At 41.7% G+C, this 18045-nt stretch overlaps 1 protein-coding gene across 1 annotated transcript in view; it reads right to left on the bottom strand.

The window, feature by feature from the left end:
* The window catches only part of RFTN1 (raftlin, lipid raft linker 1), a 124729-nt gene that overhangs the window by 76956 nt on the left and 29728 nt on the right, over positions 1–18045 (bottom strand). Inside the window, exon 3 of the mRNA XM_056858007.1 lies at positions 10728–10914. Within this exon, the coding sequence (XP_056713985.1) occupies positions 10728–10914 (187 nt within the window). The remainder of the gene's footprint in view (positions 1–10727; positions 10915–18045) is intronic.

The following is an 18045-nucleotide window of genomic DNA, read 5'->3' as shown; positions in this document are numbered from 1 at the left end:
TATAAAATAAAGGTTCCAAGGGATTCCCCAGGAAATTACAGGCCAGTTAGCTTAACGTCTATTCCAGGTAAATCGATGGAAAGCATTATTAAAGATAGAATTGTCAAGCATATAGAAGGGCAAGTCAGGTGTACAGTTTTGGTCGCCACACCTAAAAAAGGATATTGCAGAGCTTGAGAAGGTGCAGAAAAGAGCAACCAAAATGATCAGGGGACTAGAGCAACTGCCCTATGAGGAATGGTTAAAACGCTTAGGGCTGTTTATATAAGGGGAGACATGATAGAGGTCTATAAAATTATGCATGGTATGGAGAGAGTGAACAGGGTGAAGCTTTTCTCCCTCTCTCATAATACTAGAATGCAGGGTCATCTGAAGCTGGAGTGCGACAGATTCAAAACTGATAAAAGGAAGTATTTCTTCACACAACTTATAGTTAAATTGTGGAACTCCCTGCCCCGGGATGTGGTGATGGCTGCCAACTTGGAAGGCTTTAAGAGGGGAGTGGACATGTTCATGGAGGAGTATTCATAGCTACTAGTAAAAATGGATACAAGTCATGATGCATACCTATTCAGGATCAGAGGAGCACAGGTACTTTGGAACACAGGCAGGATAATGCTGCTGCAGTTGTCTTGTTTATGGGCTTCCTAGAGGCACCTGGTTGGCTACTGTGAACAGACTGCTGGACTTGATGGACCTTGGTCTGATACAGCATGGCTTTTCTTATGTTCTTAACCTTGCTATTTTCAACTGGAAATACCAGTGTATAACAACACTGGTTCAGTCTCTAAGACATTTTATCGCTTTTACATCCTTCCTTTCTTCCAGTGAACTCAGAGCAACATATGAGGGGATTTCCATTTTATCCTCATAACAAACCTGTGAGGTAAGTAAGAGATAAACAGTACCAGTTCAAAGCCATTCAAGTGAAAACAGCTGGGGGATGAAGAATTTGAATCCTATTGTCCCCAGGCCAAATCTAATATGAAGTATTGGTGGCCAATGTCTTCTTTTATCACTGAGCTTTGAGCTGGAAGTGGCTAAGAGACTGAGCTGTGGTCCAAGAGGTCACTGGGTCAAATCTCAGTTCAGTTGCATTAACTAGGTGACCTGAGGCAAGCCACTGTCACTGCCTCAGTCCCCCATCTGCAGAATGAAAGAATAAGGCTGGCTTGCCTTTGGGGGCTTTTATAAGGGTTACTGTGATGTTTCTTGGGAAACCCTTCAAATATAAAAAGCACTATATAATTACAAAGTATATTAATACCATCTATGGCCTTTCCCATGATTCCAAAAATCTGTCATGCCCCATAATAGGGAGAAAATGGTTATGCATATGAAACTTACAGTCACCAGGCTGACTAGTACATAGGGATGGGGGCTACAGTGGAGAGGGGAATCAGACAAGACCAAGCAGAAAATCTGACAAACATAGCAATTAGCAATGAATTTTGAAATTTCGGCTGAGAAACAGAATACCTTACTGTTAAAGGAAAATAAGAAAGAAACTATGAAACACACCGGTTGAGTTGTATAAGTCCTTCAGTTACTTTGCTTACAATTGTCAAGAAACTGAGCCTTCCAGTGCAGTTTCTTGTTCTCTCAAAGATTGGTTCAGGCTTCAGGCCTACCAAGGAAACGTTTAAATTGGAAAATAACTGTGCGGTTGCATGAAACCCAGCTGTGACCTTTAGCAGCCCAGATAAGATAATCCAGGTGCAGGGAGTTAGCAAGTCTGAGTATCTACCCTGACTCCCTTCTGGTCTCCAAGGCCGAGAACTGTGGAGCCACATACCATCCGACTAGAAAAGTTGCGATCATGAGAGCCAAAACCTGTGAGAGGTGGGCTGGATTTAGCTGCAGATAAGTTTGGTCATGCTATCACCTTTCTAACTCCCCCTTGATCACATGGCTAGTAACAGGGTTACGTAGTTGGCATCACCAACCACGTATCTGATTGGTCAATTGAGCTCAGGCCAACTCAGACCCTTGCCCATAAAGTTTAGCATTTTCATTCTAGCTTTGTTCTTGGTGCCTTGCTCATGGTTCATTAATCCAACTTTGGGCCTTTGATTTTATGCCTGCCTTATGGATCAGATTGCTGTCTGTCCATGCTTGCTCTTGGATAAGACTGGACTTTGAATGCTGGAGGACTTCAGCTAGAAGGGTAACATCTGGTAAACTGAACCAATGCTATTACTATGTAGTTAGTGTGTTTGGTTTAGCTTTCTTATTTTAATCCTCACTGTTACTTTTAGAAATATTCTTGCACAATTTTAATAAATCACTTTAATTATAACCATGTGGTGTTTTGTCTTTAGGTGGCTTCAATCTAATTCCAGTACCTAGGCCTGAGTGGCTACACCTACCAAGTTAATTGTTTTCTTGTGAAACTCACTCTGCAAATGGTCTACCTTGCAGTGGTGACTTTCTTGACATTAATCCCAGGAAAGCTGGAAGCTTGTCCCTTGGCTTCTGGCTGTTTGGTTAGTTAAAAGGGGCTGGTGGCAGCTACTAAGACTGAGGTGTGAGGACTCTCACCCCAGGATTTTGTAATTTTGTGTGTTGCTTGCCCATCCCGAGAATTCCTTGGACTTGGGGTTCTTGACAACAATTCTTCTTGCATAGATAAGTTTGTTACAATAGCAATGCGCCAAGCTATGTCCAACAGCTACACAAAACAAAACTAAACTAAAATGACACAGAAAGATGGCTGCTATGCCTTTCTGAACCTCTAAATGACCTGTTACTAAGCTTATTTCCATCTCTGTGATGCATAATGTACCCTAGTTTTTTTATTCTAGTTAGCTTTCTGGAATGGAATCAGCTTGTAAGACGACAGGCGCTGTAATAAGCTGTCACCTGCTAGCAATTCCTCTTCTGTGAGAGACTTTCCTGAAAGTGTAAATCAGTGTGAATCAGATCTGTCATGTGAGAATCACTGTGAACAAGCACTCCCTAGATTAAAACCTCACATTTGCAGCCTGCACATACCTGCCGTGAACATTCCTATTCCAATAATTTTGAATTTCCTAATCGGCCCTGTAATATCTATTTTGTAATTAGTGCATTTTTCAGAAGTCAATCCTGGCTGAGTTCAAGACCTTGCTTACAATTATATTGCTTACCTGTTACCTCTGGATATAGGGGAATCCAGCTGAGGAACAAGGTGATAATGAGCAAGTTCCGATGTAACCCTTTGTAGTAGGATATTATAAGAAGCCCTGACTATGTAAAATCATATATAGATGAGTCTGCTTTAAAGCTTCTGTTTATGATCAGACTCTTTGTCATTCCTGGGGACTATCTAAACAAGGATCATTTTGTAATTGCTCAAGGACTGTTGTTCCACAAGAAGAATTATAGCAGTGGTTCCACAATGCACTTTTTCTGTAGCCCTGCATTCCCATTCTAATCCTGCAATTGTCCATTCATGCATCATGGTAAGATCTTAAGTATGTCTACTCAAGTAAGTACCATCTGGTAGCACTGGACAGAATGTTTCCTTTCAGCCACAAAGCAGCACTGAATTTCATCCTTTAATTAATTCATACTCTTCTGATCCCCCACTACAGAGAGGTTCTCACACATCTTGCTTACTGCTATCTCCTGGCAGCTGGGCAAACGGATGAAGGTAACTATTTCCAATTACTTCCTCTGCTCACCCACCCTATATGTACTGGAGGGAGACATACAAACGCTTACTGCTGGGCTGCCCATGTCCCCCTTTCCCTATCTAGCCTAGGGTTGCCAGGTCTCTCTTCACCACTGGTGAGAGGTTTTTGAGGCAGAGTCTGAGGAGGGCGGCATTTGGAGAGGGGAAGCACTTCAATGCCATAGAGTCCTATTGCCAAAGCGGCCATTTTCTCCAGGTGAACTGATCTCTATTGGCTGGAAATCAGTTGTAATAGCAGGAGATCTCCAGCTAGTACCAGGAGATTGGCAACCCCAATCTAGCCACAGAAGTCATAGAATAAAATAGAATCATACAGTTGGAAGAGGCCGTACAGGCCATCTAGTCCAACCCCCACTCACTGCAGGATCATTGTAGAACATCCCTGACAAGTCAAGCTCAGGAAAAAAACATTTTTATCTTATCCTTGGCTCTCAAAAAAGAATCCATCACTATTATTATTTTACTCTTTAACAAAACAAAATTATAATCTCATGGTGTTCCCTCAAGGTAGTTGATCTGTTTAACTGAACAATTCCCTGTCTGCTTTTTTGCCTTCTGTCCTCCCTTCCTGCAGCCGAGCAAACTCCAGGCTCAGCATCCTGGGACTACAGCAAGCTTCACAGTTCCTGTCCCTTCCTCAATACTCTCCAGCATCTCCCTGTCAATACAGCCCATGCACCCTGTCTTGCGCTATACTCTCCTTGGATCCTTTCATTACTACCTGAATATATGGAAAGCAGCTGAGAAACAATTGAGAATGAGCCACTTCTGGTGCAACTGCTTTTGGGCTTCATTAACAACATCATTCCCACATCTCCTCTCTGAGATTTTACTATTGGCTTTTAAAAAAATTAATCTACCAGAAGCACTATTTCATGTTGATATACTTGAGGAGTTACTACTTCTTTATGCTGTAAAATTTACTTCTTTGTATTTTATCTTGTACTTGTATTGATTTTGTTCAAACCCTTTTAGTAGGAGGAGCGTAATAATAAATAAAAGGAGTTCCTACTCCCTTTCTCCCCAGTCTGTAATTGGGCTTTTGCAGGACAGGACTGTGTTGAAAGACATTTTAATAGCATGCAATGAGGAAATAGCAGGGTCCTACCAACACCACCCACCCAACTTCTCCTTAGCATTCCACATTAGACGAACTAATTTAATTCAAAGACAAAAAAATGGCAACAAGCCAGCTTTGAAAAAGAAAGATGAGATAATCCCACCCAAATAAAAACTAGACTACAGTGGTTTTCTAGCAACATCATAATCATTATATGATAATAAGTATATGAAAGGCGGCTGTAGCAGAGGAAAGTTCTCATGGATAGTTCTGTAATCCTATAACTCTAGAATGTTGTCAACATGGCACAAATTTTGCAATTCAGTATGAAACTTAAATGCTCGGTGTAAAGTACATCCGGTTGGGCTTTTCTTTTTTTAAAGCATGGCACGAACATGGGGCCTGAGGCTCTGAAAAGGGGAATTTTTGCAAAGCACATGATAACTTTTTGTTTGGTTGATAAGCAAAGACGCATTTTAAAAACCCACCATTTCCTTTATGGGCTTTTGGAGGGTTTTTTCCTTCCTTGCCAGACAACAGTTGCAAGGCTTGCATATGCTGTGATGTGCACAGCTGCAGTGGAACAGAAACTTAATGCATTCATTTGTAAAGATGAAGTTCAAACATATTTTTCCCTTGCTATTAGAGATGCTCTTAAATTCACTGAAGCGAAACCCTTAATGTTTCAGGTTAACAGCTTCAATTATGGCACTCTGTTCAACTCTAATGCAAATTATCCTACAGGCTAGGTGAACATTCAGGACCCTGTGACTCAGGTGGCAGTCCACAAGCCAGGTCTGTCAAGCCACTCAATCAGCTTACTAAGCCCCTACATTTTCATCATCCCCTCTGATCACTGATGTGTCATTCTCTGGTCGCTGCAGCACACCAGACCTAACCATTTTGTCCCCCTTATGTTTGCACATATATGCAAAGAAAGAGTAATGTGCTTAGGACACATGGCCTCTTTTAAGACACATGGCCTATGGTGCTTTTCTTTTGTAGTTGTCATGGTTATGGAGCCAACAGGCAGCGAAAGTATTAGATATGCAAGACAGGCTATTGCTCCAGGCTGGCTGGTGAAACTGGCTTATTCACCAATGCTGCTTGGCAAAGAAAGGGAGGGCTCCTTACTCACCATAGTGTGGATGCCTTGGAACAACTACATACATATGGAGTCATTCTGCTTACTATTTCCAATTGTTCTAATTAATAAATGTAGATTATAAAACACTTAAGGCTAAATCAAGTATCTGTGGCCTTTTCTTTAATCTGGTAACACGACAAGATTACCATTCACCAAAGGCTGATGAAGTAAGCACAGCTAAGAACATTGTACAGGATCTCATGTGACTGTATCATCTCAGATTTAATGAAATGACTTGCTCATTTAAAAGCACACCCTGTTAAAAAAAAGATTATATGCAACAGAGAAACCTTCTCTCTGATGTATTAATTTCCCAAATAGGGCATGAATTTGATGAAGAGAAGCTTTCAAACAAGCAATTCCCTGCTGTGAAATACATATCAGAGAACGATACTATGTCAGTTATAGCACTGTTGAGCTGGTACTAATTTGAGTAACACTTCTCCAAGACATAGATCTACAGCTGTGGAAATTTCCATCTACCTGGTTAAAAATAATCTGGAGCAGCAATCACAATTTGTTACCAAAACTGCTCTTAGATTGGGGAAATTAGCATGAGCAGCGGCACTAATATTTATATAGCGGAATCACCCAATGTATATCATGGTTGTTTTCAGTGACTCTTAGAATAACAACAGACCAGGGATTTCCAGATTAAAAGTGTTTATGTATATTCATTCATTCAGGGTTGCAAATACATACATACAAGAAACTAAGAATAAAAGGTAGGTAGGATTAGAGACGTTCTCAAAGAGAGGATGCTGTTGATTGGGTGATAAGTTACCGATCTAGAAGTGGAGATGTCCAAAATCCGTGGCATAAAGATGCAAAAATGAAATATAGCAGGGGATAGGCGAGGGATGTATCGGAGCCTTGAGCCAGCCAAGTCACCGTAAAGGAGGGGGGATGGAGCTCTGCAAAACTCAACACACACGGCACAAGATTTAGCAAAGAAGGACAAGAAGTAGAAAGGGTTGTCTGCTCTGTCGGGAAGGGCAAAATATACCCTTCTCTGGGAGGGGGGGAGGTTGAGACTCCCCAGATAGCTCCTATCTAAAACAATAGGGATCAAAGACTTTGGATCCATAGATCGGGCAAAGTGACAATTTGTAAACTAAGCTGGCACCAATGATTTGCACATCCTCGGGATGGCTCGGCTCGGTCTTCTCATGTCAGGAAGATGTAAATCTTTACACTCCAGGGATGCGGCAGAATGCAGATTGTGGCGGATGTTTTTCTCACAGGATACTGGAGGGGGGGGACTGCAAGAGAGAGAGCGACGTGCTCTCACTTAGGCGTTATGGCTACCCTTTGGTTCAAGAGGCAATCAAGATCATGGCCTCCCTTTTGCTGGTTCTGCAGGGGCGACCCGGTCTCTTGTCTCAGACAGCCTGGTGATGATCAGAGCGCTAGCCCAGAGCGGTGGGCTGTTGGCGCTTTAAACAGTTCAGTGAGTCTCTGGTGTGGTTGCCATGACCAGGGCGGGAGGTCAGGCAGCACATATGGCAACAAATACCAATGGTAGCACATATTAATTCAAGTGTTAAATTATTTCATATTCACACAACACCTCTGTTGTGAATGAAAAATATCCAATGTCACTTTAATTTTGGTGTTGCAGAAAATGCGATGAGTGTAAAACTAGGCACATACACAATTAGCACTACATTCAAGAGACCACGGTTAAATCAAAGCAATTTGGGGTGAAGGATCAGAAGTATATTACACTGTACAGAAGGGACTGAAACAGAAGCTGTAACATGCCATACTACACAAATGAAAACTAAAAGCTTTTTATAACAACGTGCAGTTCTTGCCAGAATCCTTAATCAGGACATTATTGAAAATAGCAGGCAGCCCTAACTGAATTCATATGGCAGATTTCTGCTAATGAATTTGCATTTACAACTGGCCCTACAGTAACCTTAAGGTTTCACATTCACCAAATCAAAACTCTCACTAGCAGTCTTTTTAACAAAATGTCAGAATGAGACATGATATTTTCACCCTTTTGTTTGGCTACAAGCAATACAATATTTGACAAACTGCTTTGGTTAAAGACTAAAAATGTATACACTCTTTTCCCCCAAGCTCCTTATTAATACAGGAAATTTATGCACCATAGCGGTATATTTTATACATCATGTATATGCAAAAGTCTAACAGTTGCCAAACTGTATTACTTCCAACAATCAACAGAAAGGTTGTTGATGAACACGTTGCCACAGAGTTGTAAAATCAGTTACCCATCTCTCATTAAACTGCTTCCATTTCCTGACAGCATCCTTCACATCTTTGTACTGATTCATATTGGAACAGGTTTTGAAGTTTCCATACCATACCATTGTTCTTTAACGTGAAACAGCACTTGAAACCATCTGTCAATATTCAGCTTCCATTTCTCCCATTCCTTCATTAGAAATACAACATCTAAAGACTTCTAGCCTAATGGATTACCATGATGGTGGATTAGGAGTCAGGCAGGCAATGCACCTTCAGGGATCTAGTCACAGTTGCTGAGTGTGTTGTATCAGCAACCCACATGGGCTGAAAACATTACAGATTCTGGAAGTAGCAATAACACTGGTAACATCTCAAAGGTAGCATCAGGAACTAGAATGTGTTCAGGTGTGACATGAGACACAAGTCTTTTACTTAAAATTCCACAAACATGCTCACCAGACTGTTCTTAGCATGCCAGCAACCAAGAATTTCCTCCAGCCAACCACACTTCCAGATGAGTGTGATGGAAGATTAACCCTCCCTTCCCAGCTTCTATTCATCTGTCAAACCCTTCTTCCTCCAAGGCAATCATGGTCACTTTTGTAAGTTCTCCCTTCCTCCATTTTACCTTCACAGCAACACAGTTTAGGCTGAGAGACGGTTAGAGGTCACCCAATAAGCTTCATGGCTGACTGGGAGTTTCAGTTTGGCTCATCTCAATCCTAGTCTTACACTCCAATCACTGAACCATGTTCCCTCATGCTGGTTTTTCCGTACATTGCAGAGAGCTAGGAACTGATCTTTCTCACCTTTTCATACTGGGAAGGAGCTAAGTTCCATTCCATCCTTGAGTCCTCTAGAATGTGCACAGCATTCAGAGCTGGGGTGAGTATGGGGTGGATTAACCTTTCGTTTTGCACTGGGCGAGGAGAAATTCAAGCAACAACAATGTATCTTACCACTTTTAAAGTGTCTACATGGCTCACTGCAAATGTAAAAGATTGAGCCATGTTCCTCCTTGAGGGGCAGATTCAGTCTTTTGTTTTACATCAGCCTATGGGTATACTTAGAAGCTGCAAGAGAGTTTATCACTTTTGTGTCTCTCCATTCTGGTGTTAATTGGCTGACCATTTCCCTAAACTGAATCCTCTGTACACCTAAAAGGTCTCAGGAGAGGAGCAGCCACAAATAGCAGATGGTTATCAAGACCAACCAAAATGTGTAGAGTCCGGCTTTTACCCATCGTAATTATATGGTGAACATTTCTTCCACTTGTTGATGTTATAATGTCTGAGATTTACTACATTCTTGGGATCCAGTGAAGTTTCACAACTGTAATTTGGAAAATGGCAAAGCTTCCTTTTTAATCAATCGGTCTAAATAGGTTTGCTTTTCTTGTGTTTACAAATGCCTTCCTGCACTGCCACTTAGAAACAGTGGTGCCATCAAGGCTGGACTTCAGAGCAGAAGTCTATTCATAAGCTCAACAGGTAGGCCCTAAAAGTAGGCTGCAGCTTACATTTAAAGTATACATTACATTCCTAAGCCCCCATTCCCAATAAGACTATTACGTACAGAGTCCAAAACTTCTTAGCTGCAGTATTGCTTAGAAATTATAATGTTGGTGTAGGGGAAGACAGTGTTTTGCACTGTTTAAAGCCAACAGCCACTTCATCTATATCCCACCTCCACCACCACCCAGTATTCCTGCAACAATTATTGTGTCGTCTTTCACACACACATGATATGTGCTTACCATTGAAATGTGTGTGATTTTCCTAGCACGGGTGATGACTTGATTTCTGGTATTCTGTAAAATTACATTGCCATTTATAAGTTCAAGTCAATTTCAGCAACAAGGGCTGTTTTACTGAGACCAACTAAAAAGGATTAAAGAAATAACCTTTGGAGCATGCACCAACATAGATATTGGCCTCAGCTACTTAGCTTGATGAATGCTGAACACACAAACATACAAGTGGCACAGAAACTGGAAATGCATCTAGTTTTTAATTGCAAATGAAGTAATTGTTGGAAGCCAAGGGAGCTAGCCTTGTAATAAAAGCAAGTATTATAACCTGAGGAAATTCATATTATGAACCTATTATATTCAAATTTTGACAGCATCAGTACCTTCATTAAACTGTGCAATTTATTTATAAAAATTAATGTAATAATACGTGCTGCATTGATAAGAGTGTTAACATTGTTGAAAAATTCCGGCAAAAAATGAATAACTATTTTTTAGCGCTGCTCTTTGGTCATATAGGCAATGGGAACAGGCCTATTGAAAAGTAAATAGCTTCCCTGGCTGCATTTAGTAAAACAGCTCATTGAACTAAAGATCACAGTATGAACATCCTCCCAAACTTCTGCCCAAGATTGCTTGTTTCCTGGTGACCATACATTCCAAAATACAAAACAGTCTGTTATCCTCAGACACTGCTGCCAAACTGCAGATGGATCCTAAATACACAAAACATGCTAAGCCTACAAAAATATCCAAGCCTTGCCCAGCAAATATTATAGCATGACACTGCTGTAATGTCCTGAACTAGGTCAAATCTCAGCAGGAAATCTCATTGACTATTTTTATCCCCAGTTCACTTGAAAAGCTTTACCTTTCTGTTTTCTTAATCAGCACAGCCCTGAAGATTTGTTCCTGGAGAGTCCTTTCATTCTCGTTAGTTGGCTGCACAAAGGGATGGACAGCAGCCAAGATGAAGCCCTGCTGGTACCATTCTTGCAGCTGAGCTGGAAGATCACGCAAAGAAGAAAGCCTGACCGCAGATGATCCTGGTAGCTCAGCTGGAACCAAAAAAGACAGGCTGATCAATAATCATAAACTGAGTTGTGCAAAATATTAAACCTTTCATATCTACATCACTCCATATCTACATCCTCTTTGGTAACAAAAGGCTTTACGCAAATCTGTAGTATTATTTACTTTATTTATAGTCTGCCTTTCTCACTGAGACTCAAGGAGGATTAGTAATTACAAAGATTTTACTTGGGATTCCAGATTTCCCAAAGAAACTGTTAACACCACCCTACCTATCATGCACTAGTTCCATATAAGCCTAACTAAATACACAAAAGAAAAAGAACATGCAGAAGTAATACTGATAAACAGCTTCAAGTTGTAACAGTTGGGCAAATCCTGTTATTGCTGACTAAGTGCTGGATATGCATGTAAAAATGAATATAGCCCCCCAAAAGACACATGAGCTTGCAAGCCAAGGTGACTAATCAAATACTCTGAGTACACCACAGCCCTTCTCCATCTCTCCATCTATGTGTTGACTCAGTTTCTCAGTATTTGCTTTATTAATTTCTTTCCCATTTGAGAGAAATTCACGCTCCTTTAGATCCTGATCTTCTGAAATTCAGTATTCCTAAGTCATTAATCATCAATAGGAATAACAGCTTACTGAAGATAATCAGATCCTCAAAACAGGCCTCTTCTGTGTAAAACCTAGAGGAATACACTCTGTATGAAACACAGTGGACTTTGCAACATTCTTCTTTCTGCAGCATTTCCCATAAAAATGCATAGATACTGCTTGTTGAATAATGAAAAATGTATTGTAGCAGCTAATAAATATTCACAACTAATAATAAAAGGAATAATTTAAATAATAATAGGATAGCTAGCTGCTGCCCTATACTTTTTCTATAGTTTCTCTTAACCTACAAGAACCAAGTTCTAGAAATATACAATGGATCTTATGATTGGGAACGCAGGACACAATATCATTATTTCTTTAACAGAGAGGAAAAACCCAAGAAATGCATATACTGAGAGATAATATGCTACAGAGTTCTCTCTCAGAATACAAATTAAGGAAAATTCATAACAAAATCCAATAAGTAATGTAATGCAAATGTATAAGATAAACATAAATAACCAAGCAGTCTGTCAATCAGAATGATCTTGTGCCAAACACACAAAAGAATGCACTGAAGAACTTCACTTTAAAACAACAACACAAAATCCCCAACCTCTGCCTTCATTTCAAGTACTATGTCCAATTAGCCATTTTGGACCAGATGTTTAATGGCACAGCAGGCCCACTGAAATTATTTAATGCTTTAATAAAAAGCCCCTTCAAATTATACTAACTCCAGTTCTTACATCATGAAACACAGCCCTTTTCACCACTGCCATATGATGAGCTGACATCTTCATTAAGCTACCCAACCCAAGATCTCTTCCTTGATCTCTTCCAGTTCAGACCCCATGAGCGCAGATTTAAAATTAGGATTTTGTTTTCATCCCAGTATGCATCACTTTACACTTACATAAAACCTCATTTGCCACACTGTCACCCACTGGGTGGAGAGTTCCTTTCAGAGTTCTTTAACAATCCGATTTGGTTCTCATCATCATGAAGAATGAGAATATTTACAGTAATATTGGTCACATCGCTGCTCATCCAGTACTAATCCTTGTGGGACCCCTCTGCTTCCTTCCTTCTATTGTGAGAACTGTCCATTTAACTCCTATTCTCTGTTTCCTGTTGTTTAACTGGTTTCTGATCTATGTTAACCTACAGTATTATGAGATACTCCTCAGTCTTTGTCAAAACCTGTCGGAAATTAAAGTAGATAATGTATAATACATCACACTTCTCCTTTTGAGGTCAAGAAGAACGTGCTATTAAATCGCAACCGACTCGTGGTGATTCCACCCACAGGGTGTTCCAGCCAAAAGACAAGCAGAGGTGGTTTGCCATTGCCTTCCTCTGCATAGCAATCCCAGTCTTCCTTGGTGGTCATCCAACCAAGTACTGACCATGGCCAACCCTGTTTAGCTCCTAAATTCTAATGAGCCTAAGCTATGCTAGGCTAAAGGCACCAATTAATCCCTGGGAGTCCTGATGACCAGCTACCAGATAAGGCTTATCCCACGTACATGGTATTGTACTCTAGTTAGTGTGATGTGTTTGGGTGTGGTTCTCCCTACTAGCTCTCTGCCCTTTGTCTTGGAAGTGGCCAGAAATCTTGATGTGACATGCAGACAGCAGTTAGAACTGGCATGAGGAGGGTATTAATAAAAGTGATGTACCCATGCTACAGCTACTATTTTCAGGAAGAGAGTCCAAAGAACTGAGTCAAATTGAGGCGACGAGAGATGAAATTCTAGACTTAATGGGGAAAATAAAAAACTGATAAATCTCCTGGTCTTGATGACACTCACCCTTAGAAGAAGAGTTGGTTTTTATATGCCAACTTTCCCTGCCACTTAAGGAAGAATCAAACCTCTGCCACTTAAGGAAGGATCACCTTCCCTTCGCCTCCCCACAACAGACATCCTGTGAGGTAGGTGGGGCTGAGAGAGCTCTAAGAGCTGTGACTAGCCCAAGCTGGGAGCTGGCTTCATGTGTAGGAGTGGGGAAACAAATGCAGTCCACCAGATTAGCCTCCGCCACTCATGTGGAGGAGTGGGGAAAACCGGTTCCCCAGATCAGAGTTTAGGAAACTAAAATGTGGGACTGTTGATCGACTAACCCATATATGTAACCTATCACTAAATTCTTCCACTGTACCAAACACTGGAGAAGAGCAATTGTTACATCGGATTTTAAAAAGGGAACCAGAAAGGAACCAGGAAATTACTGGCCTGTTAACCTAATGTCTGTCCCAAGCAAATGAGTAGAAACGGTAATCAAAGAGAGAATTATTAGGCACACAGAGGAACAAATCCTGCTGAGGAAAAATCAGCACAACTTCTACAAAGGGAAGTCATGCCTCACCAAATCTTTGGAGTTCTTTGAAAAAGTGAACAAGCACGTAGATATCAGTGACCGGGCAGACATTATATACTTGGACTTTCAAAAGTTGTTTGACAAGGTATCTCAACAAAGACTCCTGAGTAAACTTAGTAGTCATGGGATAAGAGGATGGGTTCTCTTATGGATTAAAAATTGGTTAAATGACAGGAAGCAAAGAGAAGGAATAAATGGACAGTTCTCACAATGGAGGCAAGTAAGCAGAGGAGTCCCACAAGGATCAGTATTGGGACCAGTAAGATTTAATTTGTTCATAAATGATCTGGAAGTAGAGATGAGTAGTGTAGTTGCCAAGTTTGTGTATGACACAAAATTATTCAGGATGGTTAAAACCAAGGATGACTGTGAAGAGCTCCAGGAGGATCTCCGGGTTAGACGCTGGAATGGATGTATGTTCTAATGATGTACCTTTGGCATCTGGTTGTCTTCTTTATATGGATACTTTTCAGCTTCTGGCAACTGAGGATGTGGAAAAGAACCCTGGACAGGTGAGACCTACTAGCTGTGTTCTCAAACCTTGCCCTTCCAGGGTAATAAATGGCTGAGTGGATGAGGGGAGTGGTATATGCTTCGAGAGCAGGAGTTGTGCTACTCATGCTCAAGGAGGCAGTGATTAGACCTGTTTTGCAAGATCGCTTCCTGATGGGATTGCCAACCTCCAGGTAGTAGCTGGAGATTTCCTGCTATTACAACTGATCTCCAGCCGATATATAAGGGGTTAATCTGCAGCAAGAGCTGACAGACCAAGAGTGGGCAGAGCCAGAGAGCTGACACTCTGAGCTCTGACAGACAGAAAGCATTCGAAGCTTGGGACCCAGCCTGGATAGGAGGCTGTGAAGAGAGTCAAAGCTTGGGACCAGCCAGAGAGGGCTGTGTTAGATTGGAAGCTTAGTAGCAAGACTAAGCGGAAGCCAGACTATACTCTGTGAACCTGAGGGGTTCTGTGAAAGCCAAAGCTATTGACACACACAACCTGTGGGAGTGACAGGAGTGAGAACTGGGTTAGAGAGGGCCCATTCTCAAGTCACAAGGGGAATTAGTCTCTGAGGTAGAGCTATTCCAGTAGCAGGAAGGTGTGGAGGATTACAGCCACTGAGGTGGGGTAATCAGAGAGAGAGCTAGGCTGGGGACAGAGATGAGAGTCTGAAGCTGAATGACAGAGTCTGAAAGTCTGAATAATAGTTCAGAGGGATAGAACTAAGCTTGAAACTGAGAACTGAAGGAACTTGAGTGAAGAAAACATCTGCCGTATATACTTGGGTATAAGCCGACCCGAGTATAAGCCGACCCCCCCAAATTTGAGGCCAGAAAAGGGAATTTCTTATTGACCCGCGTATAAGCCGAGGGTCAATAAGAAATCCCCTTTACTGGTAATGCTGCACTCTAAAATGGCGGCCGCCATTTTAGAGCGCAGGAATGATCTCTCCCCTGCCCCAGGTTGCCCTCCCGCCGGCCTCCCGGGCCCTCCCGACCCACCCAGACCCCAGTGCCATCCAAGGGGGGGAGGGGGAAGAGCCCCTGAACCCCCTACTCACCAGGAGAGGCAATGAATCGGCAGGCCCCTGCAGGCCGCTGCCAGCCGGAGGAAGCCGCGAGGGCTAGGCGGCGGCGCGGCCTTCCCGGCCCTGCAGGAGGCCCCTGCAGGCCGCAGGAAGCGGCGCGGGCCCGGCGGCGGCGCGGCCTTCCCGGCCCTGCAGGAGGCCCCTGCAGGCAGCTGCTGGCCAGAGGAAGCGGCGTGGGCCCGGTGGCAATGGCGGCGGTGACGATGGTAAGTTCCCCCATCCCTCCTCCCCCCTCTACCGTATTGACCCGCGTATAAGCCGAGTTCGGCTTTTTCAGCCCTTTTTTGGGCTGAAAAACTCGGCTTATACGCGAGTATATACGGTAAGCTATTTCTCTAAAGTAATCTTGCGTATATAAACCTGACTTTGAGTTTTCCCTCCAAATTTCTGCCCTTTTCTTGTAAACCAATCTCTGTGAGTTCTCTTCAATAAACTTCCCTGTTTTGTCTGTTCAAGTTAAAAAGCCTCTTGTCTCCTATTTCTCACTGAGGAAAATACGGCAGTGGGACTGGAGGAGAAGGAAAATAATCTCCTCGCAAATATACTCAGGCCAACGCTTTTCCCCTCAGCATATATGGCCGGGCTGAGTGAGTGGGATATTGAAGTGGTTGAAAGGGGGGTGCGTCATAGCAAGATCGCTTCCTGATGGGGTTGTCAACCTCCAGGTAGTAGCTGGAGATTTCCTGCTATTACAACTGATCTCCAGCCGATATAAATCAGTTCACCTGGAGAAAATGGCCACTTTGGCAATTGGACTCTACTGCATTGAAGTCCCTCCCCAAACCCCACCCTCCTCAGGCTCCACCCCCAAAACCTCTCACCGGTGGTGAAGAGGGACCTGGCAATCCTACTCCCTGAGCACTACTGCACATGTACAAGTAAATTGTCAAAGAGATAAGAGAAAAAAACACTAGGAAACACACTGTTTCCCTGGTATATCATGTTAAGCTTCTCTTTCAACAAGAGAATAAATAAATCATTCTATTTTTTTAACTAGTAATATATATGCACAGAAGATCTGGAAATTCCACAAAGATGGATGTTTAATGTTTACTATAATAATTAAAACTTTAAAGGTTACTAGAAAAAAACACAAATTGCAAAGAGTAGCACATGAGTTTTCTATCCTCTCTTTATTTCTTGAATGTATTATAGCAATCATTGTTAGCAGCATTTACAAACATTACCACCCCAATAATTACAAACAAGCCATCGGGGGGGGGGGAAATGCACCTCAATAGCATAAGACTCATCTTACACAAGTATGTAGTTTTGATGTAATTTATTTTTTTTCTTTGCCCTCATTCTCATGTTCAGCTGGTTGCTAGCTGACTAGATGCATTGGAAACACAGAGATTTTCCTGAAGTATATTTAAATTGTATGAGCACATACTGGCTGAAAGGGTTTATCACTTTTCTCATGAGGCAGAAGTGATCAACCAAAGCTTCCAAACTGCACTATGCCCTGCTTACAGGCCAGCTTTTTTCAGTTTATTACACACTTCAGTAAACAGCACAGCACATCAGCTAATGGAACAAGTATGACCAATAGTTTCAGCAATCCCTAGCAAATGCCTAACAAAAGTTTTCTAGAGATTAGTTGAACCAAAAATCAAAAGTCAGAAATAAAGGATAGGATTTAGGTCAAGAAATAGCAAAGTTGAATCTCTCCCAATGGAAATAATAAATCCATGTACTGATCCTTCTTTAGTGCTAATAAATTAAAGGCATATTTTGAAAGAACAAATGAAAAGCAAAAATAACAGAATTCCAGAATTACAAATGATCTCTAGACTACAGAGATCAGTTCTCCTGGAAAAAAATGGCTGCTTAGGGGTTGGACTCTATGGCATTATACCCCACTGAGGTACCTCCCCTCCCCAAACCCCACCCTTCCCAGGCTCAGATCTCCAGGAATTTTCCAGCCCAGAGATGGCAACCTGTTAAGGTGCTGGTGGAATGTTTTGTAAATTTTGACAGGAGGCAACCAGAGGGTTGAATCCAAGGACTCCACTCAGCTGATAGTAGAGTCTGATCCGCTGGTAGAAAACTCTGCCATCAGGAAAAAAGAACTGTTTGAGACGATTTCCAAAGATCAGTTGTAGCTTTGACAGAAGAAATGTCTTTAAAATAGAGGGGGGAAGCTCTAATTAGCTTCTGATTTAAGCCACTGCACTTGATCAGAGTGCAGTAGTTTGACAGATGTGCTAAGTGACAAACATTCCCACCACCTTCTCATAAACATTCATTGTGTAAAGACTTTCATATCAGATACAAAAAAGAGCCTTCATACTTTGGAAGGTACATAAAAAATTAAAGATCTCAAGGCTTTGAGGAGCCCTAGAGATGCCACATATTTCCAAATAAAACGATAAAAGGAATTAATCTAAAAGAGAATGAGCTATGAGGATTTGAAATTAAGTTGATAAAGAGTTTTGAGGAAGTTAAGAGATGAAGTGAGATGGTTACTAATGAAACATAAATAAGCATCTGTCGGCTACTGTTATGCTTTGCTGGCTAAGCTCCGCAACAGTGTTCTTACTTTAAATTGTTTCCTGACACTTAGAACTGACAAAGGGTGCTAA

The sequence above is a fragment of the Euleptes europaea genome, chromosome 11, assembly GCF_029931775.1.
Source record: "Euleptes europaea isolate rEulEur1 chromosome 11, rEulEur1.hap1, whole genome shotgun sequence".
Taxonomy (NCBI): domain Eukaryota; kingdom Metazoa; phylum Chordata; class Lepidosauria; order Squamata; family Sphaerodactylidae; genus Euleptes; species Euleptes europaea.
This window is presented reverse-complemented; position numbering and strand designations above follow the sequence as displayed.